The sequence below is a fragment of the Stegostoma tigrinum genome, chromosome 8 (assembly GCF_030684315.1).
Source record: "Stegostoma tigrinum isolate sSteTig4 chromosome 8, sSteTig4.hap1, whole genome shotgun sequence".
NCBI classification, from domain to species: Eukaryota; Metazoa; Chordata; class Chondrichthyes; order Orectolobiformes; family Stegostomatidae; genus Stegostoma; species Stegostoma tigrinum.
Window position 1 is genome coordinate 12,837,614 of NC_081361.1, and position 24,840 is coordinate 12,862,453.

Sequence of the window (24,840 nt, forward strand, 5' to 3'; positions counted from 1 at the left end):
GACCAGCAAGTTCTGAAGCACAGGTCTTTGGTACTATTGCCAGGATGTTGTCAGGACCCATAGCACTTGCAATATCACGTGGGGTGAACTGACTTGTCTGAAGACTGGTATCCGTCTTGCTGGGGACCCAACTGGAGGAGGCCGAGATGTATCAACCACTCAACAATTCCGGCTGAAGATTGCTGGGAATGCTACAGCCTTATCTTTTGCATTGATGTGCTGGGCTGTTTTATCATTTTGAAGATGAGGATATTTGTGGAGTCTCCTCCTCCAGTTTCATGGCTGAAAGTGGAAGGATTGTAAAACTAAAGCTGATCCATTGGTTGTGGGATCGCTTAGCTGTATCTATCACTTGCTGCTTAAGCTGTTAAAAACACAAGTAGATCTGTATGGTAGCTTCACTTCAGGCACAGCAGGTAAGGGAACAACTGTGAGAAAGGAGGCAGTCAATGCAGGACTGAGGGTGTTGTCCTTTAAATGCATGCAGTGTACAAAGTGAGCTTGCAGTGTAGATTGAAATTGGTATGTATGATGTGGGTATCACATACATGGCTGCAAGGATATTAAAGGAGGAGCTAAATATCTAAAGAAATGTGTCCTATCAAAAAAACAGGCAGAGGGGACAGAGCTGCCTCCTTAGTAAGAAATGAAATTACTTTGAAAGTAAGAAGTAATTACAAGGTTGGAAAGCATAGAATCTGTGTGTGTAGAATTGAGGAACTGCAAAAGAAAAGCGACTCTGATTTTTGTACAGGCCTCCGAGCAGTAGTCAGAATGTGGGGTAGAGTATGCACCAGGAGATAGTAAAGGCAAGTGAGAAAGGGACTATTACAATAATTATGGGGACTTCAGTAAGTAGGTGGACTGAGAACCATTTTGGTGGTGAATCCAAAGGAAAGGAATTTGTGGAATGTCAACAAGATGGTTTCCTTTTTTTTTAGGAACAGCATATGGTAGAGCTCACTAGGGAGTAGAACTGGAGTTGATTTGTAAGTTTGACTAAGGAACCTCGAGTGGGCAGTGACCACAACATGATAAAATTCATCCAAGCAATTTGAGAGGGAAAAATTTGAATCGATGGAGTAGTATTACAACGAGTAAAGGCAACTACAAAGTCATGAGGGAGGAATTGGCCAGAAATGATTGGAAGCCTCACAGGGAAGACATCGGAACAGCAATGACAAGAGCTTCTGGGGCTTACTCAGCAGAAATTCATTCCAAAGAAGAAGAAATATACTCGGGAGGATGAGGCAAGCGTGGCTGACAAGGCATGTTAAGGGCAGCATAAAAGCAAAAGGAAAAGCATATATCGTGGTAAAGATTTAATGGAAAGCTAGAGGATTAGGAAGCCTTTTAAAAACCAACAGAAGATGATGCAAATACAGTATGGGGAAAGAAGATAATGTAGGAGGGTAAGCTAGCTAGAAATGTAAAAGAAGTTTGCAAGAATTTTTTTTAGATATATAAACAGGAGGAGAGAGGCAAGAGTGGACATTAGACTGTTGGAAAATGAGATGGTAACGGGGGACACAGAAATGGCAGAGGAACTGAATTGGTACTTTGCATAGATCGTCACAGTGGACACCAGTAACATACCAGAACTTCAAGAGAGGTGGGTGGCGTGGCCATCACTGAAGAGTAGGTTCTCGGGAAGCTGATGGCAGATAAATAACCCAGACCAGATGGACTGCACCCAATTATTCTGATGGAGACCATTCAAAATTAGTATTTGGCTGCTTAGGTATCCAAATTTAAAATTTCTGCCAAGAATGCTAAGCTTTTGACTTCCCCAATGCCATTTTCCCCTCCACCAAATGAATATTTGGCCCATTCATTTCTTCCCCCCCTCTTGAGCTGGTGCATTGATACCAATTGTAACTCTATTCTGGTCAACTGCTCAGCTAGCTTTATCCTTTTGTAGCTTTCTCCCTCCAAAACAAAGTGGTAGTATCCATTTACTTGAAGATGTTTAAGCCTCTTTTGTTTTAGGTGTGCCAACACACAGTTGAGTGATGCCAAACCCTGAGACAGTGCAAGCTATAGAAAAACACTGCCCAGCATCCTACACCCGCACACTCTCACCCGCATCCATACACAATCGTGTGTTCTTCCCCTGCATTGGACTAACCCCTTCTCCAGCCTGGGGTGTTGGAGAACTCTTTCCCCTGCCATGTGTAGTTAGAAGATGTTAACTCTGATTTCTGTCCACAGTTGTTGCTGAGCTTTCCCAGCAATTTCTGTTTTTATTTCTGATTTACAGCATCCACAGTTCTCTTTTGGTTTTTATTTGAACTGAATCATTGCTAAGTATTCAGCAGATGCTTTCAGCTGTGATACAAACTAGGGTAGTATCTGGCTCTTGGAATCTCGATCAGTCCTGGGCCAGACAGAGAAGCCTATTATCTAGCAGTCCTCACAGAACAAACAAGCAAAGCCAGTACCTTCACCCACCTCCCTAGGACTAACTTCAGTTTTTGCAGTTGATCCACAAACTGTGATTCGGTTTAGCATTATTTATGCAGCGACATCAGCCCAAACAGTAAACACGTGATCTCGGTGAACACTAGTTAGTTTTTGTTAAGGAACAGGAACAGTTACAATTGCATCTATAAATGGCAGTACTATGTTCCAAACAGAATCCTCCAGAGAGAAGAGCTATGCTGGAATAAAAGTGACATCGCGTTCTCCAATAAAGAACCAGAGAAAAAGAAGTGTCGGTAAGATGCTTTAATTATGTGTGATCTATTTGCCTGTTGTCACAAGTTTAGAGTCTTGGAAGTTTGGGACAAACTACAGTTACCAAAACTCTAAGCTTTGTTTAGGAACTGAACAGATTTGAAGTACTTTCTGTTCCTTGGTGGTTTCCTTTTCTGCAGAGTGGGAAGATGAGAAAATTGTTCCCACTTAAGTAACTTGAAGAAAATGGGCATTTTGATTCAAGCTGGATCCAAACCTGTCCACTGTGATAAATCAAGAAAGTATATTAAATTCAATACTGATGACCGCAGTATATTTGCTGCATTTCTAACATTAATAAGGTTTGAAATCTGCTTTGGTATATAACTGGAGTGATCGTGATTTAAGATATCTGATATTTGAGTTTTACCTTCTGATCCAAAATATTTGAGGCCTTTTAGGTACAGCAAAAGCCCTGTATTACAGATTGATCTTCCTACAATAGAAATGTCGTGTGTGAGTACAGATTCCTCGGGTAATTTTAGCAAAACTTACCAATGGGGAGCCCCATGATATTGGATGGACTATTAATTTCCATCCCACCTACTATTGCTATACATTGACAAGTGTTGTATCCAAACTTGTTTCTTAACTGGCATTAAATTTCCCCCAATCCTTTTATCTAAGGCTGAGCATGCCAATTTTGTTTTCAAAGTGAGTGATGATGGGTACTATGGCGTGTGTAACACCACTCACCACCACGAGCAGGAACACCAACTGGATCTCATGCTTAGCAGACACCTCGCATTTGTCGGGCTTCTTGGTTCATCGTTCTTGGGACAGCAATGTCTCGCTCCATCTGAAGTTGCTGACTAATGGGACGCCGGCTGCCCTAGTGAATAGCAGTGTTGCCTCAGGTGGTGAGACTCCTGGTGACAGAGCAGTAGGCAAGATGATTTTTTGCTGCAACAGACACAATACTCTATTTTACCAGTTGGGAAGGCTGCAGTCTTTCTTGTCATGACCAATTAATTGCAGCAATAGTCTGAAGATGCTCTTAAATGCATGCTAATTGATCCTTTTATGACCGTGTGATAGCAGCCAGATGATGGTTATTTCTCCAACACTAACTGGAATAATTACCTTCCATTCCCAACACCTATCCTGCTGCTGCTTAAGAGAGAAAGTTCTGCCTTTATCATTGTATACAGCCATGATTTGTGATTAAACAGGATTATTTATCTCAGGCAACTTATGGGTGGCCCAGTATTGTAACATTTGGGACAAATTATTTATAATGCTGATTAGGTGGGACCTCGAGTGGAACTGTCAGCAATTGAGGACGTTTCCATATTCTGTCCATTTTCAGACAGTGGGGGTGTTGTGGTGTGTATGTGCATATGGGGTGGGAAGGAGGCAGCTAATGTGAAAACCTGTGTTGTCACATTTTATTTCCCCTCATTTTTTCATCTGGAAGTAAGTCAATTTGCCATGTGTATGAGCAAGGATAAAGAGAGTAAAATGAAAAAAAAATTGAAAGAAATCTGTTTTTCTCTGGTTGTGATGCAAGTGATTCCCTTCCAGATTCTGATTATGGAATGAAATCAGAATCACCAGAACCTCCAAAGAAATCTCCTAAAGGTATGTTCTTTCTAATTCAATTTCTGTGGCCTTTTTTTCTCCCCCAAGCTCAGCGTCAGAAGTGATCCTAACACTTGCCATGAGCTTCTACTACCTTTTTCAGCTGGTCGCACAACTGAAGGGGTAGCAAGTAAATTGCTGCGTTGCTTGAACAGAAGGAGGGAGGCTGTTAAATGTGGAGGCACCCCTGTACCAGCTGACTTTGAAGCTTTGAAACAAACAAAAACAGAAAATATGAGAGAAACTCGGCAGGTCTGGCAATATATGTGGTGAAACAGAGTTATTTTGAGTCCTGTTGCCTGTCTTCAGAACAACAGTGCATCATGTGGATTCATCGTAACTAGTGCAATTTGTTGCCCAGCAGCCCTCTGTCTTTTGGGCTTTGTTTTACCATTCTGCTCAGTCCTCATAGATATTGTATTCTTCTGTTTCCCTATTTGATTATCCCTAAGATACACAAGAGCTACTGTGCTGCTCCTCTGTCTTCACAGAACTAGTTTTGTGCCTACTCTAGTATCTTGGTGTGTGACATTTTGATTATTACCTGCCTCCGGGGAGCAAGGGCTTAAAATCTGTTGGAATCACTGATTTTACGGTAGTTTGGTCTACTTGTAATACTGGCTGTTCCTTTTCAGCTACTGATTCACAACATGCTTCAAGTTCAGAATTACCAGAATCTCAGAGGAAGTCCCCTAAAGGTATTTCTCTTCTGATAGTTCATTTCCAATTTTAGTGTTTACAATGCCACACTAGCTGAGTGAGCTCTCCCTTTTGCCCTGTGGTGAACAACAGCAGTTATAAAGATTTTTGTTCAGGTTGCCCTGGGTTACCAGTTCCTACTCTCAACTGCCTCCTGAACCCACAACAGAAGAAGGTCCAAGTCTCTGGACAGCACCTTCTTGCAGACTAGAGCAAATACCCATCAACTACTGAACACAAAAAGAAGTCTGTATCTTAACACGCTGGCACTTTGCAGCTGCTTTACAGCAAAGCTATGTAACTTGTGAATTTTGAGAGTAATATGAGTTACTTGCAACTGAAGCTCCTTTCCACAGTGAATGCTGTGCAGAGTTTGCAAGTTTTTAAAATTCAAAACAGTCATTGGATTAGCAAACAAAAAAATCACACTAAAAGCTGATTCTTTTGTCAAAACATCTGGCTGTGCTGGACAACCAGATTTTCTAGGTGTAGCAGGAGACCATTCAACCTTTTCAGCCTCTTCTGTCTCTTTACTAAATTATAGGCTGGCATCTATCTTCAAACCATCTAGCCACCTTGGTTCCATTACTTTAATATCCCTGCCTCTCAAAAAAATAAAATCTTACCAATCCATTTGTGAACGCATGGTGGCCCATGTATTTACTGCAGAACGCTTGTGAGCAGGTTTGAGGAGTTTGTTTGGATACCTGAATGTTTGTTTGTTTTCCTCCTTGGCTGTGATTTTTTTTAATGACTTTCACTTTTTTGTTTTTGTATCTACTTATTAAATGTTCTAATTAGTTTGTATCTTTTGCCATTTATTTTAAGGTAGGTTTTCTGCTCGGAGACAGCCCCAAGAAAATCAAGATGATCATTCTGTTCCTGTTAAAGGTGATCTAGAGTTACAGCCTAACACAAGTAGGGCTTATTTCAGAGTCCCTGAAGTATTTTATCTTTTTTTTTGTTGACTTTTGTTCTTGTAAATTTGGTGAATCTGCAGACATCGCCTCTTATACACCATTCCCAAATACTAATTCTCACCATCTAGTTCATAATCTGTTGCTCGCACCTGCAGTGTACCATCTGACCAAGAAACAAACATGATGTCAAATTCCTGCTGGTGAATGAGAGAAGTGGCTTGAAAATCCCTAAATTATTTTATCTACTCCAGCTGTCTTAAGTAGAAAGAGCTTGGCCATAGAGATAGTAGTACCTGCAGATGCTGGAGAATCTGAGATAACAAAGTGTAGAGCTGGACAAACACGGCAGGCCAAGCAGCATCAGAGGAGCAGGGATGCTGATGTTTTGGGTTTAGACCCTTCTTCTGAAACGTCAGCTTTCCTCCTTCTCTGATGCTGCTTGGCCTGCTGTGTCCATTCAGCTCTACACCTTGCTATCTCAGAGCTTGGCTATACCTTGGACAGTGGCTAGGAATATACCAGGCTACTTCATGTTGTGCTGATGAATAGAGAGAGATAGGAGCAGGCCAGGAAGAAACAGGTAGGCTGCAACAGCAGCAGTTAAGACAAAGACAAAGAAATAATTCAATATAAGGGAAAAGAACAATCTACGTTTAATAGTTAGGACTTGGGGATTGAGTTGAAAACTTCAGCTTGGTTTTGTTTCTACATATGCAGAAGCATAGGGCAGTAGAGTAAGGAAATCATGCTTCAAAAGGAAAGGGATGAAAACTATAAAACCGAGCTCATGATACTGTAACTCATGATACTCATGATAGTTCTTTGAGAAGGTGACCAAACAGGTAGATGAGAGTAAACTGGTTGATGTAGTGTATATGGATTTCAGCAAGGTGTTCGATAAGGTTCCCCACAATAGGCTATTGTACAAAATGCGGAGGAATGGAATTGTGGGAGATATAGCAGTTTGGATTGGAAATCGGCTTGCTGAAAGAAGACAGAGGGTGGTAGTTGATGGGAAATGTTCATCCTGGAGACCAGTTACTAGTGGTGTACCGCAAGGGTCGGTGTTGGGTCTACTGCTGTTTGTCATTTTTATAAATGACCTGGATGAGGGCGTAGAAGGATGGGTTAGTAAATTTGCAGACGACACTAAGGTCGGTGGAGTTGTGGATAGTGACGAAGGATTCTGTGGGTTGCAGAGAGACATAGATAACCTGCAGAGATGGGCTGAGAGGTGGCAAATGGAGTTTAATGCAGACAAGTGTGAGGTGATGCACTTTGGGAGGAGTAACCAGAAGGCAAAGTACAGGGCTAATGGTAAGATTCTTAGTAGTGTAGATGCGCAGAGAGATCTCGGTGTCCATGTACACAGATCCTTGAAAGTTGCCACCCAGGTTAACAGGGCTGTTAAGAAGGCGTACAGTGTTTTAGCTTTTATTAATAGAGGGATCGAGTTCTGGAACCAAGAGGTTATGGTGAAGCTGGACAAAACTCTGGTGCGGCCGCACTTGGAGTATTGTGTACAGTTCTGGTCACCGCATTATAAGAATGATGTGGAAGCTTTGGAAAGGGTGCAGAGGAGATTAACTAGGATGTTGTCTGGTATGGAAGGAAGGTCTTACGAGGAAAGGCTGAGGGACTTGAGGCTGTTTTCATGAGAGAGAAGAAGGTTGAGAGGTGACTTAATTGAAACATATAAAATCATAGGGTTAGATAGGGTGGATTGGGAGAGCCTTTTTCCTAGGATGGTGACGACGAGCACGAGGGGGCATAGCTTTAAATTGAGGGGTGAAAGATATAGGACAGATGTCAGAGGTAGTTTCTTTACTCAGAGTAGTAAGGGAATGGAACGCTTTGTCTGCAACGGTAGTAGACTCGCCAACTTTAAGTACGTTTAAGTCGTCATTGGACAAGCATATGGATGTACATGGAATAGTGTAGGTTAGATGGGCTTGAGATCGGTATGACAGGTCGGCACAACATCGAGGGCCGAAGGGCCTGTACTGTGCTTCTATGTTCTATAAACCACTTCTCAACAAACAATGTTTGTTTGTAATGGCAAAACAACCAAGTGCAGAACAATTATGTAGCAAACATTTAAAAAAATCTCGTTAATTTCAAGACTTTTTAAAGAAATCTTCTGGGGATGTGGGCACGACTGGAAAGGCCGGGCTTTGGCCACCCCTAATTGCCCTTCAGAAAGTGGTGGTGAGTTAAAATAGGGTAACATTGCAAGGTATTTTGTAAAGCTCTGACCAAGTCGTTTTCTTTGCTTGGCACATATATAATCCAGTAAAGGCATGTTTTGTTAGTATGAACTTCTTTGTTATATGCACTAACTGCATTGAATGCTGAGGCCACTGCAGTTATCTTCTGCAAATGCCTTAGTGCACAATATTGACAATAGCAGAAGGTGAATGAAGGGAAAATTAATTTGTTCATTGAAACAAGGTGTAATAACCCCATCCATTTCATGTAGCCTAGAAGCATTTGCAGTTTAGTACAGATCATAAAAAGTGTGAATGTTACATAATCCTTTGTCACTGAAAATTATCTGACATTTTTGTCCACCACTATTAATTTTTGGACCTTCCTTGTCTTTCGCCATATCACCCTGGCACATTACAGTGGGTCTAGAGTCACAAGTCAGCCAAATCAAGTAAATGCAGCTAATTTGCTGCCCTAAAATGGACATTTGCTGATAGTTTCAGTAATGGTGTCGGGAAAGTACCTTTCAATTCACATTTGAGTTATGTAACAGTATGATTTTAACCTTCATCACCAGAACAATAGTCCCTGAGCCTGTGCATATCTGGTGCAGTGGTGCTACCACTATGATACTGTCTGCTCTAGTGCAGTGTTGAAATTATGGGAAAAGGTCCATGCACAAGACACCAGAGTTTGAAGGAAGTTTGAAGGTTTGGACACAGTCACGTGGGACATTAATATTAATAGAAGTGATCCTAATATGAGAGTTTTGCTGCACTTCATCCGTTGTTTTCCCTTTGGCTGTCTAGCTGCTCTTTGAGTGCTCCATTCTACATATAGCTTGTCGAAATGTGTTGATTTGCTTTGCTTTGGTTTAAGTGAGGGTGACATGACAAATACCCATTTTTTTTCACTTCAGAGAAAGTCTCTACACTGCCTTGTTTACTTTGTGAGATTTTACTGACAGGTTTCATTAAGTTTCCATTTTGCCTTCCATCACAGAACCAGTAGTGATGGACTATTCCTCTGAGACCAACCAAGTGTCCCCAGGTACGCCATTTTTAAATGATAATACACTTGTGAAGGATCTTTTGACTATTTTACCATGTTAAAGGCACTGTATATAAATACAGGTTTTGTTCTTGTCAATAATCTGTAATTCACTGAGTATTGTCACAGTAATGGCAAATGGCTCCAAGCAAAACTTTTAAGGTGTAGGTTGATTTGAAGGGAGTCTGGTTTGGTGCTTGGTGACTGGGATCCACAGCACAAACTGCATATACCCTGGATAGTTTGCCATTGAATCTATGTTGCACTTGACCTGGGACTGCAGACAGCGGTGTGTGCAATTTGCATTGCTGTCCTTCCTAATCTATTGATCACCTGACTCACTGGTTTTTCAGTGGCCCACCTCAAGTTTATTAACACCACCAGTCCACATCCTGCCAGGGGGAAGAGGCGAAAAATCCAGCATCAGATTCCTTTTGTAGAGTCTGCTTTTGCTTCATTCAAGTTGGTAGAAATGACTGACTATTCCTGTTTGTCAGGAGTCAATGGGTTACAGACTGAGTATTTTTTGTCATTTATTCTGTTACTGTTGCATATTTTCATGATGGTAGCAGAAGCTGAGTTTCTAAATCAAGAAATCAAAATTGGCCCCATTCAGTTGGTTTTCTACAAATAGCTCTTATGGATTAATCTGTGCGTTTCCCCCCTGCTTTTCATTATGGATATGTGTTCATTCTCGATTAGGCGGATAAACATATTCCTTGGTAACATTATGAAACAATGTATATAATTAATAGCACAGAAGTGGCCCATTTGCCTCGATCAGTCTATTGCCAGAGTTTGTGCTCTACAGAAGCTTCTTCACACTTGATGTCCTCTCCCCCTTTGAACATGATATTCGATTCCTTTTTCTGTCATGTTTACCTTGTTTCTCCTTTACATCTTTGCTATTTATCTTAACCCCACTTCTTGTAGTATCAAGTTCCACATTTCTCACCATTCTCTGTCTAATGAAGTTTTGTTTGAATTTCTAATTTATTTGTATCTCTGTCCTTTGCAACTCCTGGTTTCGAGCACCTCCACAAATGTCTTCTGTACATCTAATGTATCAAACGCTTTCATAATTTTAATGTCTTCTATCAAGTGACCTCTCAGCCACCTCTTCTCTACTGAGGAGAGCCGCAACCTCTTTAGGCTTTCCTAATAAGTATGCCCTTTCAGTTATGGTATTGTACTTAGGAATCCTTTTATCCTCAGTGTCTGAATATCCTTTATCTTTTGGCGGCCTGAGTAGTGTGTTCTAAAATTTGAGACAAATTCAACAAGTCGTCTGCTTTTTACTTCTATTCCTCTTTTAGTGAGCCCCAAAGTTTGGATTTTTTTAAAAATGGCTTTTTTAACGTGATGTCGCTACTTTTGGAAATTTATGTATGATGCATTCTAAGATCACTTTGCCCCTCTGCCCAATTTGGAATCTTATTATCCATTAGCATTAAATTAGGAAGATCTTATAAATCGAAGAGTAGAGACCAGGCAAGAGAGTTATTAATATGGGAAATTATATACATCTGTTACAAGTGTTAATTTACCATTAATTATATTGTTAATTTCTTAATGTCTTTAAGGTTAAGAAAGAACAGATCATGGATATTAATTGCCTAAGTGCATATACGTGTGGGGGAGCATCTGTAATACGATAGGGAATTAAGACCAAGTAGATATTGACCTATGAACAAAAGGAGGTGTCTTGGGTTTCTGCCACATTGACTGGTTTGGATCCAAATTGACAACAGGCAGAGATAGAGAGCACAAACCTAAGAGTAAATCAACATAGCTAGAAATTACAAAAAGAAGAAAAGGACAAAACTGAAGATTCTGTATCAGAATACACATAGTATTCAAAACAAAACTGGTGCAAATAGAAATAAATATGATTTGACAGCTTTTACAGAGATTTAGCAGCTGAATAAACTAGACTGCGACCTGAATATTGAAAGGTAAGTGACAATTAGGAAGAATTGAAAGCCAGGAAAAGACAGAGGAGTGGCTCTCTTAATTTAGTGATGTTAGCGCAATAGAGAGGTATGAACTGAGCTCAGGAAACTAGGACATAGAAGTGGTTTGAGTAGAGATGAGAAATTATGAAGTCACTTGTAAGATTAATGTACAGGCCCATTAACAGTAACTGCATGATAGATTGAATATAAAGGAAAAAATAAGGGAGCTTGTTGGAAAAATAACCAATAATCATGGGAGATTTTACTTGGAATGAATGACTTCATAGCAAAGATGCCCCAAGGTTGCAGCCACCAAAATATGATTGAATGTTTTATTTGAAGGAGAGAACAGTGGGTCCAAAACTCTTATTTTTATGTTAACTAAGTGCAATTAGGAGTGCATGAAAGCAGAGGGAACTAAAGTGAGCTACCAAATTAAGCTGAGGCATGTGATTGACATTTAAATGGATATTTCAGAATATGTAGAATGTGTACCTTACAACATGACTTTTTGAAAAATGATGAGAGAAACCACTGTCAGATTAACTACTTAAAGATGATATCAAATCTGAAGAAAAATCAACCAGTCATTAGGTATCCAAATAAAATGTTGCTGTTTATTGCTAGGAAATTGAATACAAAAGTATGGAGTTGTGCTTAGGTTTACTGGACATTGATGAGCTCACATCTGGAATAACGTGCATCTGCTTATTTAAAGGAAATGAAAATGTGTTTGAAGCAGTTCAGAGAAAGTTAATCACACTAATAGCCGAAATGGGCAGTTTGCCTTAGAAAGAAAGGTTAGACAGGGTAGACCTGTGTCTGCTGGAGTTTAGCAAAATAAGATGTAACTTAATCGAAACAAACAGAATATAAACATATAAGAAACATATAATTAAAAGTAAAGCCTTGGGTACTGTTGTAGAACAGAGAACTGGGGGTCTAAGTAGATCATTCTTTTGAGGTTAGTATCACATAGATAGTGGCTGAGAAGGGTTAAGCACGCTTGCCTTCATTGCTCAGACTTTTGTATGTAGGGGTTTAGGACATTATGTTGAGGTTGTAGAAGACATTGGTAAGGCCTCTGCTGGTGTACTGTGTCCAGTTCTGGTCTCCCTGCTATAGGAAGGATATTATTAAGCTGGAGAGAGTTCAGAAGAGATTTATTAGGATCTTAGATAACAAAGTGTGGAGCTGGATGAACACAGCAGGCCAAGCAGCATCTCAAGAGCACAAAAGCTGACGTTTCGGGCCTAGACCCTTCTTCAGAGAGGGAGATGGGGAGAGGGAACTGGAATAAATCGGAAGAGAGGGGGAGGCGGATCGAAGATGGAGAGAAAAGAAGATAGGTGGAGAGGAGAGTATAGGTGAGGAGGTAGGGAGGGGATAGGTCAGTCCAGGGAAGACACAGGTCAAGGAGGCGGGATGAGGTAGTAGGTAAGAAATGGAGGTGCGGCTTGAGGTGGGAGGAAGGGATGGGTGAGAGGAAGAACAAGTTAGGGAAGCGGAGACAGGCTGGCCTGGTTTTGGGATGCAGTGGGGGGAGGGGACGAGCTGGGCTGGTTTTGGGATGCAGTGGGGGAAGAGGAGATTTTGAAGCACAATAATGCCATTGGGCTGCAGGGTTGTCAGGATCTTGTCAGGAATGGATGGTTTGAGTTATAAACTGAGGCGGTATAGGCTGGGACATTTTTCACTTGAGTACAAGGAGTTGGTGTGGTGACTTTTTTTTCATAGTGGTTTATATATTCATGAGGGGTATAGATAAAGTGAATGGCAGGTGTCTTTTCCCTAGAGTGAGGGATTTCAAGACTAGGGCGCATATTTTTAAGGTGAAAGGAGAAAGATTTATAAAAGACATAAGGGGCAGATATTTTACACATTGTAGTTTGTGTGTCGAATGAACTTCCACAAGAAGTGGTGGATGTGGGTGCAGTAATATTTAAAATACAGTTAGATAAGTACGTGAATAAGAAATGTTTGGAGGGATATGGACCAAGCACATGCAGGTGGGGCTGATTTGTTTTGGGATTATGGACAACATGGACTGATTGGACGGAAAGGTCTGATTCCATGCTTCATGATTTTTGACTCGAAGATCTGAATGTTCTTGATGTTCTTGAATGTTCTTGTTCTCTTGTGGGAGAATCTAAAACTAGCAGATTACAGTTTTAAAAATAAGAGGTCACCCATTTCACAGACAGGAGAGCATTTTCTCTCAGATAATAGAAAATATTAGGAGCTCACTTCCTCAAAAAGGTGAAAGCACCATATTGACACTTTTTAAGCTTGAGCTATCTAGACCCTTGAAATGCAAGAAGGTGATAGGTTTTTGGGGCTAAGTAGGAATAAGGTGTTAAGATATAATCTGATCAGCCATGACGTTATTGAATGGCATATCAGGCTTGAGGAGCTAAGTGGCATATGCTGCTCCTAACTTATATGTATGTATGTTCATGTCCACCTACATTGAAATCCATTTGTCAAAAACTATCCCATAGTATTCATTAATATCGTACAGTATTTTGTTGCTGCTTTCCTGAGCTTAACTGTGTACCCTCATACCTCCAATTTGATATTGTCTCCAAATTTTGAAACGCTTCTGACTTCTGTTTGTACAATTATTTCAGTTGTAAGCAGTACTGAGAATTCAGCACCAATTTGTGTTGACCACCATTCTTATTTATTATCAGTTAATTAGCTACCCTTGACCTCTCCTCTCTGTTGTGAAATGAACTTGTTATCCTTTCTTCTTTTTGTCCCCGATTTCCCCATGCTCTACCTAATCACACACCTGTCAGTTATACAGTACCTTATCAAAAGCTTTGAGAATCCACATGTATTCTATCTGCTGTATTGCCATTGTCATTTTTCCTATTATTCTTTCAAAGCATTCAATATGTTTGGTCAAGCAAGACTTCTGCTCTTGAAATCTTATTATTTTTATGCTTATTATTCTTTATTTGGTTTTCATTTCCACATATTTCTTGGCATCTTTCAACCAAGGTTCTGTTTCTCTCTACCATTGATGAGCTAACTGATAAACATCGCTGTCATAATTTTGAAATCCTTTATCTAAGAAAATGAATATTTTCTATAGAGGGAGCGCAGCAGAAGTTTACAAGATTGGCATGGTCTTTAGTGTGAGGAGGGAAGCAGGGCGACTGAGCCTGTATTCACTGGAGTTTAGAAGATTAAGGGGTGGTTCTCATTGAATCATACAAGTCTGACAGGTTTGAATGGACTGGATAAAGGGCTGGTGTTTCCCATGGCTGGGGGTGTCCAGAACAAGGGTTAATTAATGATGTCAGGCTATGAAGTAGATCACTTTGGACTGAGATAAGAAAATTTTTCACTGGTAGGCACGTGAATTTTTTGGAATTTTCGACCACAGAAGGCTGTGGAGAAGTCATTGAATATATTTATGAAAGAAACAGATTTCTCAAGGTTTAAGGCAAAAAAGGGTGTGGAGAGAGAGTGGGAGTATGACATTGATGTAGATGAATATGAATGTGTTGGAATAAACTTAATGGGCTAAATGGCCTACTCTTGTTCCTGTTTTTGTATGTTTTAAGTCAGTTCTCCCTCTTTTCTAACACTAAATATTAAATATAAGAAATGATGTGTTCCATTACTGAATAATTGAGTTGTAGAAAATCTGATCAAATGGCATGTGGATATTTCTACAGCATTAGTTTTAATTGCAATGTAACTTAAAGTCAAGTAGCTTGTTGCATTTGTATGAAATGAAGAGGTTTTTTTGTTATTTGTCCAACTACCAGGTAGAATGTGTGATTAGCATTTGGCGGTTGTGTGCCTGTTAATGTTCCCTTTAAAATTTAATGTGTGCATATGGTTTCTTGAATATGGAAAATCTTTGCATTTTTCTGTGCAGGACTGGACCTTCTTGTTTTTGTGGTACCTTCCAATGCATGTACACAGTACAGCAGAAATATTGGTATATATCTTTCCCCTCAAACTTTGTGTCAGATGACCCATAGAAACTTCTACTTTGTTCATAGTTGGAAGAATGAACATCTCGGTTGAGGTGCTAATTGGCAGGCAGGTGCATTCGGTCCTTAGGACAGTAAAAATCTTTCAGCAAGTCTTTCGTTGTGCTGTACATGAAGGAGCAAATTTGCCCCTATTGCCATTTATTTTTAGCTTTCAATGTTTGCGATTTGATTTTAGATGGGAACCAGTCTGAAGATACTGATGGTCTCTCAGTGTCCCCTCAGAATCCTGCAGATGAAGGTAATGTGTTCCCACTATCTCAAATAGTCCTTTAGATTGTCTAACCACATTAATTTGTCCCAGTTGGGAAACTCCCTTTTGTTTTCACAACCAGCTCTTAAAGCTCTCTCTAAGTCATTTTTACAATTAAAGGATTTGCAGAAATAAAAACAAAATGTTGTTAACTAAAGATGCTGCATGTGTTGTACAAATATTAGTGTGAATTTATGAACTCTGACATCATTCCTATTTAAAGAAGTTGCATAGAGATGCTGAACAAGTGAGGGAGGTGAATTTTAATGTACAATATCAGGGCTGATCTGTGAATTACGGCTTCTCTTGTCCTCCTGTTAGTTCATTCCCTGACCTGCACTGCCCAATTTCTATCGCTAAAACTTTAGCATTTTATATCTGTTTCAAACCTTTAGTACACATGATATTCAAACTTGGAGTTTTTAATCAACAAAATATATTTTATAAATATCCTTCATGTCTGTCGCCTCACTATTTAACTGTGCCTGCTTCAAGAATTGGTATTTCTTTCTGGTGGTTGACGAATTCCTTTCATGAAGTATAATCTGCAATAAATAATCTCAAATTTCAGACATGGATTCAGAATCTGAGGTGGAAGTTGAGAGGTTGCAAGAATCCACAAGAGTGTCGACGCTTCAAACATTTTCTGGTAATGCTTCCTTTAATTTGTAAAATGTCACCATGATGTTTTTGTAGGCAGTTGCCTGTCATTGAGAGAAATCTAAATTTGGACAAGTAATAATGGATTCTAAATGTTGACCGAGCCAGCACCACCCACATCCTAAGAATGAATATTTGAAAACAGAGGAGGTATTGATGTACTGTCAGGCTGATGACCCACTCAAGTCTAGTCTGTTTTGTTGATCGTTTGGTGTTCTGTATCAACTATCAGTTTAGCATTCCGATAGAGAGCTCAGTTATATCTGAGTCTATTGCTCGACTTGAACAACAAATTACTTTTTGTTATTAATTGTGCTAGTGCTGAAAGTAAACATGGTTTTTACTTTATTCTCACTTCCTCATTTCGAAGGTATTAGCAAGTGCCACAGTCTAGCCAGGGAGTGATACGAGAAAGTTATTAGCGTTCTAATTGGTTATGCTTCTAATGCATCAACAGTAGTCTTTTGTGCATGCTTGACGTGAAAAAATGTCGAGGATGTGATGGAATGCAGTTTTTCACCATAAGTGTTCAAGGCTTAGTCTTTACTGTGACTGTGTGAAGCAGAGTGCAACTGTCTGTCTGACCAAGAAAATTGGAGATAATTTAAGAAAGTTCAGGTTTACAGAGATGTTGAAATTTAGTAGTACTAATGAGCACAATGCTAAACTTGCACTGAAAGTAGTGTTTTTCATGTAACATCTCATAAAACCCTGTCAACAGAGACAGTACATGAGTGGGAGAGACAAGAAAATGTAATTTTGGGTTACTAGAATTTGAGTGTGATGAATGAGTGCAGAGTAAATTGGTTTGTTGCAGTTTTCGGGATATTGAGGGGTAGGAAAAGATGGGACTTGAATTTATGTAAAATCTCCATGTCCTTGGGTCGTTCCAAGTAGCATGTTTATGTTTAAATTTTTTTTTGATTTTAAAATTTTGTCACAAATGCTTTCGTGGGCAAATGAAACAATCAGGTCTGACAAAGAGCAAGTACAATAAATAAGCTGTTACTGCAGAAAGAGGCAGCTGTTCTGTTAAAACGGGCTCCACTTAAATTGTGCAGGGGCCTGGATCCTGGTGAATTGTGTAACTAGTGCTTCAAACTAAATAGTGGGTGGAAGGATTCAGTTGCTTGGTAATTTCTTAAAAATCAAACTGTAAAGAGAAGGTAGGGGTGCATATTAGTGATGAGACTAGTTGTTACAAGAGAATGGAAAAAAAGGGACAGTATGTGTGAACGCCATATTGCATCAAAGAATTGAGGAAATGTAAGACAAATTGGTAATAGGTCAAGGTTAGAAGCTTTGTATCTGAGCCCATGTAGCATTTGGGCTACAATTAGTTAACAATGCAAATAGAGACAAATGGTTATGATTAGATATCGATAACTGAGACGTGGTTACAAGGAGATTGGGACCAACAGTCGAATATTTAAGGATACTCTGTGTTTCGGAAGGATAAATAGAAAGGAAAATGAGGTAGTGTAGCTTTATTAGTAAAGGAAGAGATCAGTGCTGTATTGAGAAATGACTTTGGCACTGAAAGTGAAAACATTGAAATAGTCTGGGTAGAAATGAAAAAACGAGGGGAAGAAGTATCTGGTGTGAGTTATCTATAGGTTCCCTAACAGTAATTCCACAGTTGAACACAATAAAAAGTATGAAATGCTGGGAGGGTTGTAAGAATAATAATCATGGGTGATTTTAATAGGTATATAGACTTGATTTTAATCAAGTTGGCAAGGGTAGCCTTGAGGGAGAGTTCATCAAGTGTATTAGAGATTCTTTCTTGGAGAAGTATTTTGGGGAAACCAACCAGGGGACAGGCCATTTTGGATTTAATATTGTGTAATAAGATAGAATTAATTAATGGTCTCCAAATTAAAGGATCCTCTTGGAGAAAAGTGATCATAGCATGTTAGATTTTCAAATTCACTCGGAAGATGAGAATCTAGTGTCCTGTATTACTGTTTTGGTGTTAAACAAAGGTAAGTACATAGGCATAAGGACAGATTTGGTCCTAATGGACTAGGCAGAATAAACACAGGGCAGTTAATGAACAGTGGCAGACATTTATGGAAATATTTGCATCATCGTAGCTAAAATATTATCTAAGAGGGAGAAAGATTGTAAGAGGTGGATAAAGCATCCAAGGGTAAGCAAGGAAGATAAAATAAGGGCAAAACTAAGACATAACATCTTGTAAAGGCCAGTGGTAGGCTGGAGGATTGGGAAACTTTTAAAGACCAACAAGAGTTGTTAATAATAAAGTAATACAATGAGCTAAGATTAAGTATGAAAAAAGACCAATGCAAAATATTAAAAACAGATAGCAATTTCTTCAGTTTGTATATAAACAAAAGAGAATTGCTAAAATGAATGTGGTACCTTAGTGGACCAGAGAGTTAATATAGGGTCTCTGCAATTTTTGTGTTCCCCAAATCAATATTTTGCCTCACTGTTCATGGTGGAGGATACTGAAACTATTCTAATTGTAATAGCTAATGGAGAGGTTGTAGAAAAGAAAGATCTTAAAACAATCGTTATTAATAGGGGAAAAAGTACTGCGTAAGCTATTGAGATTAAGGGCAGAAAAGTCTTCAGGGCTTGATGGCCTTAAAGAAAGTCACATCAGAGATAGTGGATGTATTAGTTATAATATTCCAAACTTCTCTGAATTCTGGAAAAGTTGCAGTGGATTGAAAAAAATGCTGCTGTAATTCCCTTTTAAGAGAGGGAGGCAGAAAGTAGGAAACTATAGGCCAATTAGTTTGACATCTGTGGTTGGGGAAAATATTGACATCTGTTATTAACGGAGTAGTAATAGGACGTTTGAAAAGTAAAAATCTATCTGAGCCAGCGGGGTTTTATGATTGGTAAATCAAGTTTGATTTTACTCGAGTTCTTCAGAGACAGAACAAACAAAACGAATAATGAGGGAACTGTAGATATAGAATATCTGGATTTTGGAAGGGATTTGATAAAGTGCTGCACAAAAGGTTACTACACAAGGTAAGATCATAGGCAGTTAGAGGTAATAAATTAACTTCTACAGTGGATTGACTAACCAATGGAAGCAGAGAGCTGGGATAAGTTTTTGTGTCTTTTCTGGGTGGCAGGTTGCAACTAGTGAGATGCCGCAGGGCTCGAGGCTTGGGGCCCCAACTATTTTCAATCTATGTTAATAACTTGCATGCAGAGATAGAATGTTCTATATTGCAGATGAGACGAAAAAACATGGCAAAGTAAGCTGCAAAGAAAAACTAAGAAGCTTATAAATGGATGTTAGGTGAATGTGTCAAATGGGTGGGGAGGTCGTGCCTGACAAACCTGTTAGAATTCTTTGAAGAGGTAACAGGTATGTTAGACCAGGGAAACGTAGTAGATGTTATCTATCTAGACTTCCAAAAGGCCTTTGATACAGTGCCTCATGGAAGGCTGCTGAGCAAGGTGAGGGCCCATGGTGTTCGAGGTGAGCTACTGGCTTGGATTGAGGATTGGCTGTCTGACAGAAGGCAGAGAGTTGGGATAAAAGGCTCTTTTTCGGAATGGCAACCGGTGACGAGTGGTGTCCCGCAGGGTTCAGTGTTGGGGCCGCAGCTGTTCACCTTCTATATTAATGATCTGGATGAAGGGACTGGGGGCATTCTGGCGAAGTTTGCCGATGATACGAAGATAGTTGGACAGGCAGGTAGTACTGAGGAGGTGGGGAAACTGCACAAAGATTTAGACAATTCAGGAAGGTGGTCCAGGAAATGGCTGATGAAATTCCAAGTGAGTAAATGTGAGGTTTTCCACTTTAGAAAAAAGAATACAGGCATGGACTATTTTCTAAACGGTGAGAAAATTCACAAATCAGAAGTGCAAAGGGATCTGGGAGTGTTGGTCCAGGATTCTCTAAAGGTTAACTTGCAGGTAGAGTCCGTAATTAAGAAAGCAAATGTAATGTTGTCGTTTATCTCAAGAGGGTTGGAATATAAAAGCAGCGATGTGCTTCTGAGGCTTTATAAGGCTCCAGTTAGGCCCCATTTAGAATGCTGTGTCCAATTTTGGGCCCCACACCTCAGGAAGGACATACTAGCCCTGGAGCGTGTCCAGCGGAGATTCACAGATTCACACAGATGATCCCTGGAATGGTAGGTTTAACGTATGATGAACGGCTAAGGATGCTGGGATTGTACTCATTAGAGTTTAGAAGGTTGAGGGGAGATCTAATAGAAACTTACAAGATAATGTATGGTTTAGAAGAGGTTGACGCTAGGAAGTTGTTTACGTTAGGTGGGGAGACTAGGACCCGTGGGCACAGTCTTAAAATTAGTGGGGGTAAATTTAAAACTGAAATGAGATGACATTTCTTCAGCCAGAGAGTGGTGGGCTTGTGGAATTCATTGCCGCAGAGTGCTGTGGTGGCCAGGACGTTGGATGCCTTCAAGGTGGAGATCGACAAATCTTTGATCTCAAAAGGAATCAAGGGCCATGGGGAGAGTGCAGGGAAATGGTATTGAAATGCCCATCAGCCATGACTTAAATGGCGGAGTGTACTTGATGGGCCGAATGGTCTTACCTCCACTCCTATGTCTTATGGTCTTATGGAATTTAACATGGAAAAGTGAGTTTATCCATTTAGGGAGGAAGAATTAAAAAAAAAACTTCATCTAAATGGAGAGAAACTTCAGATTACTTTGGTGCAGAGGGATCTGGGTGACTTAATGCATGAGTCACAGAAAATCAGTATGCAGGTAATAAGGAGAGAAATGGAATTTTGGCATTTATTGCTACAAAAATAGAATAAAGAAGTAGGGAAATGTTGCTGCAACTCTGCAAACACCTGAAGTATTGTATACTGTTTTGGTCCTTTTACTTGAGGAGAGATGTAGTTTCACCAGAGGCAGTTGAAAGGAGATGCACTAGATTGATGCCAGAGATGAGCTTGTCTTATGAAGATAAATTGAGCCATTTAGGCCTCTGCTGTCTGAAGTTTGAAAGAATGATGGATGCTGGGACATCGAGTAAATTTTAAGGAGGAAAGAGATTTTTTTTTAAACAAGTAACATGTTGAATGGTTATGGGGAGCAGTGAGGAAAGTAAAGTTGAAACCAAAATGAAATATGCCGTGATTTGTATTGAATGGCGGAGTAGGCTTGAGGGCCTGAATTGTCGTCTATTCCTCTTAGTTATTATGTTCTAAGGACATAGACACCACGATTTTGATATACATTTTGTATTTCCATTTATTAGGTATACTCCTAAAGAAACAGGTGTGACCCTCGAGGGTCATATTCCCTAGGGCTTGAGAAGAAGTGTGCTGTGAGCATGTGTAAAATTAGTGCTCATAGATTCAGAATAAGGAGCTGGTCATTTAGGACTCTGGATGAAATATTTCTTCACTCAAATGGCTGGGAATATTTGGAATTCTGCACCCAGAGCACTGTGAATTCAGCATAGTTAAAACCAATAGAGACTGATAGAGTTTTGAGTGCTAAGACAAACGGACAACTGCAAAAGTAGAGTTGAGGCAGATAAGCCACCATCTTATTTAATCGGGTAGCAGTCCTGAAGATTGAATTCCCTACATTTTAAAAGAAAAAATTATGTTCTTCAGGAAAGGAACGTTTACATTTATTGTGTTGGTGCAGTACGTGTTTTATTGTTATTTAAGAAATCTGTGTATCTTGAAATTTTTGATCAAAAGTGCACCAGCAGCACATGAACAGGTTTTACTCTTGGGCATGTTATGATTTTTTTTTTTGTTTTGCAGGCCCATTTCCTTCAACTGGCAATATGCAAAGAGTACCTGACAGACAGACACCAGTATATTCACACCAAGCCCAAGGTAAGTCCAGATCACTTCCATTTAGTTATACAGGTAGATTTTCATTAAAGATAAATGTTATGCTCCATATTTAAGATCTATGATTATTAGGTGGTGTTTCAACTTTGAATTCTATGGAGAAATTGACTTCTCAGCTAACGATTGCAGTCTCAACACTTTTGACTTAAGCACCAAGGCACAGACTTTTCTTTGTGCAATTGATTGGGTTTACAATTCCTACTTTTCATTTAGAATGTGAGAAATAGGAATGGGCCATTTGACCCTTCAAGCATGATCCACCATTCATGAAGATCGTAGCTGGGTTTCTTCTTTCACTGGACTTTCCACATTATCCCAATTATTTGTCAAGAATGTATCAATTTTTGCCTTGAAGACACTCAAAATGTGAGCATCCTGAGCTGTCTGGGGTTTAAAGTTAAAATAATGGGGGTGATAGAGGGCTGTTCAGTTGCATACAAATTATGTAAAGAGTTGAATGGGTGGGGAGGGCTCATGAGAATTTAAAGTTTCCAGAAGTCGTCGTAAGACAGAGTATGGAAAGGGTCAGGAATCTAACTTCAGGCAGAGCAGATAAGGAGCCAACTATGAGAAGAGGGGCAGTCAAAGCAGGCCTGAATGTGTTGTACTTAAATGCATGCAGCATATAAACAAGGTAAACAAGCTTGTAGTATGGATTGAAATTAGCAGGTGTGATGTTATGTGTATTAGACATGTGGCTGCAAGGGGATCAGGGCTTGGAACTAAATATCCAAGGATACACATCCTTCTGAAAGGACAGGTTGGTGGGCAGAAGGGATGGGGCTGCCTTGTTTATAAGAAATTCAATTAAAGCAGAAAGTGACCGAGTCGGAAAGTGTACAGTCTGTTGAATAACTGCAAAAGTAAAAGGCCATGATGGGAGTTGTCTACAGGCCTCTTAGCAGTGGGGATGTGGGGAAGAAAATAGATCAGAAGATGGAAAAGGCATGTAAGAAAGGCACAATTTCAATAATCGGGCAGATGGACTGGAAATTCATGTTGGTAGTGGATCTGAAGAAAAGGAGTTTGTGGAATGTCTGAGATGGTTTTATGTTTTGGAGCAGTTTTTCGCAAAGCTTACTAGGGAACTGGCACCTCTGGATTTTAGTAATGTGTAATAAAGTAGACTTGATTAGGGAGTTGAAGGTGAAGGAAGCCCTGAGAGGGTAGTGACTAAAATATGATAGAATTCATTCTGAAATTTGAGAGGGAGAAGCTGGAATCAGATGTAACATTATTACAATCGAGTGAAGGTAACTAGAAAGATGACATGAGGGAAGAGCTGGCCACAGATGGAAAGGAAGTGAAATAACTCCAGAGGCCAGTATCCTGTCACCAAGTTACCCTTTATTTACACGTGCATAATACTTCTCACTGGTCTAGCTTCTCCAGAGTCAACAGAACCCTGAAACTCCTGTTTACATCTGTCAGCCAGCGCTCCCTGATTGGGGCTGTTAACATGGTTCAGTCAGGGAAATCATATTATATAAGATAATAAAGTGTGAAGCTGGATGAACACAGCAGGCCAAGCAGCATCTCAGGAGCACAAAAGCTGACGCTTTGGGCCTAGACCCTTCATCAGAGAGGGGGATGGGGTGAGGGTTCTGAAATAAATAGGGAGAGAGGGGGAGGCGGACCGAAGGTGGAGAGGAGAGTATAGGTAGGGAGGGGATAGGTCTGTCCAGGGAAGACGGACAGGTCAAGGAGGTGGGATGAGGTTAGTAGGTAGGAAATGGAGGTGCGGCTTGGGGTGGGAGGAAGGGATGGGTGAGAGGAAGAACAGGTTAGGGAGGCAGAGACAGGCTGGGCTGGTTTTGGGATGCAGTGGGTGGAGGGGAAGAGCTGGGCTGGTTTCGGGATGTGGTGGGGGAAGGGGAGATTTTGAAGCTGGTGAAGTCCACATTGATACCATTGGGCTGCAGGGTTCCCAAGCGGAATATGAGTTGCTGTTCCTGCAACCTTCGCGTGGCATCGTTGTGGTACTGCAGGAGGCCCATGATGGACATGTCATCTAAAGAATGGGAGTGGGAGTGGAAATGGTTTGCGACTGGGAGGTGCAGTTGTTTATTGCGAACCGAGCGGAGGTGTTCTGCAAAGCGGTTCCCAAGCCTCCACTTGGTTTCCCCAATGTAGAGGAAGCCACACTGGGTACAATGGATGCAGTATACCACATTGGCAGATGTGCAGGTGAACCTCTGTTTAATATGGAAAGTCATCTTGGGGCCTGGGATGGGGGTGAGGGAGGAGGTATGGGGGCAAGTGTAGCACTTTCTGCATTTGCAGGGGAAGGTGCCGGGTGTGGTGGGGTTGGAGGGCAGTGTGGAGCGAACAAGGGAGTCACGGAGAGAGTGATCTCTCCGGAAAGCAGACAAGGGTGGGGATGGAAAAATGTCCTGGGTGATGGGGTTGGATTGTAGATGGTGGAAGTATTATATTATATGATATGATGTCCATCAGTCTGACCTTGTTGCAATCACTACAGTAAGCCTAACAGGGAAGATGGTAGAACAGCAATGGCAGGGGTTTCTGGGACTAATTCGGGAGGGACAACAGATTCATTTCAAAGAATAAGAAACCTATGAGGGGGAGGATAAGGCAACCATGGCTGACAAGGCAAGTCAAGGACACCTTAAAGCAAAAGGAAAGTCATACAATGTGGTGAAGATGAATTGGAAATCAGAGGATTGAGAAGGATGTTGACAGTTTTGGGGAAAAGGAAGGAAAGTGGAGTTGAGGATTATCAGATCAATCATGACCTCCTTGAATGATGCAACAGACTCAATAACTTCTATTTAGCGACACTATTTCAACTGCCCCTTTCTGATCCGCTCTAGTTATTTTAACTCTGCCTCAGTGCATTGACAGTTTATTTGCCCTGTTTTTGAATTCGCCTTTTCTGAGTTTTCCCCTGAAATAG

General features: G+C 40.4%; 1 protein-coding gene across 8 annotated transcripts in view; it reads left to right on the forward strand.

Moving 5' to 3' along the window:
* Positions 1-24,840, forward strand: part of LOC125456296 (torsin-1A-interacting protein 2-like) — an 82,728-nt gene that overhangs the window by 3,529 nt on the left and 54,359 nt on the right. For 3 of the 8 annotated variants that reach the window (XM_059647753.1, XM_059647752.1, XM_059647760.1), the window contains exons 2-9: positions 2,637-2,717; positions 4,261-4,317; positions 4,953-5,015; positions 5,845-5,934; positions 9,147-9,194; positions 15,341-15,403; positions 15,987-16,064; positions 21,831-21,905. In XM_059647753.1, coding sequence (XP_059503736.1) covers positions 2,637-2,717; positions 4,261-4,317; positions 4,953-5,015; positions 5,845-5,934; positions 9,147-9,194; positions 15,341-15,403; positions 15,987-16,064; positions 21,831-21,905 — 555 coding nt within the window. The remainder of the gene's footprint in view (positions 1-2,636; positions 2,718-4,260; positions 4,318-4,952; positions 5,016-5,844; positions 5,935-9,146; positions 9,195-15,340; positions 15,404-15,986; positions 16,065-21,830; positions 21,906-24,840) is intronic. The other 5 variants (XM_059647755.1, XM_059647756.1, XM_059647757.1 and 2 more) reach the window with 5 other exon arrangements.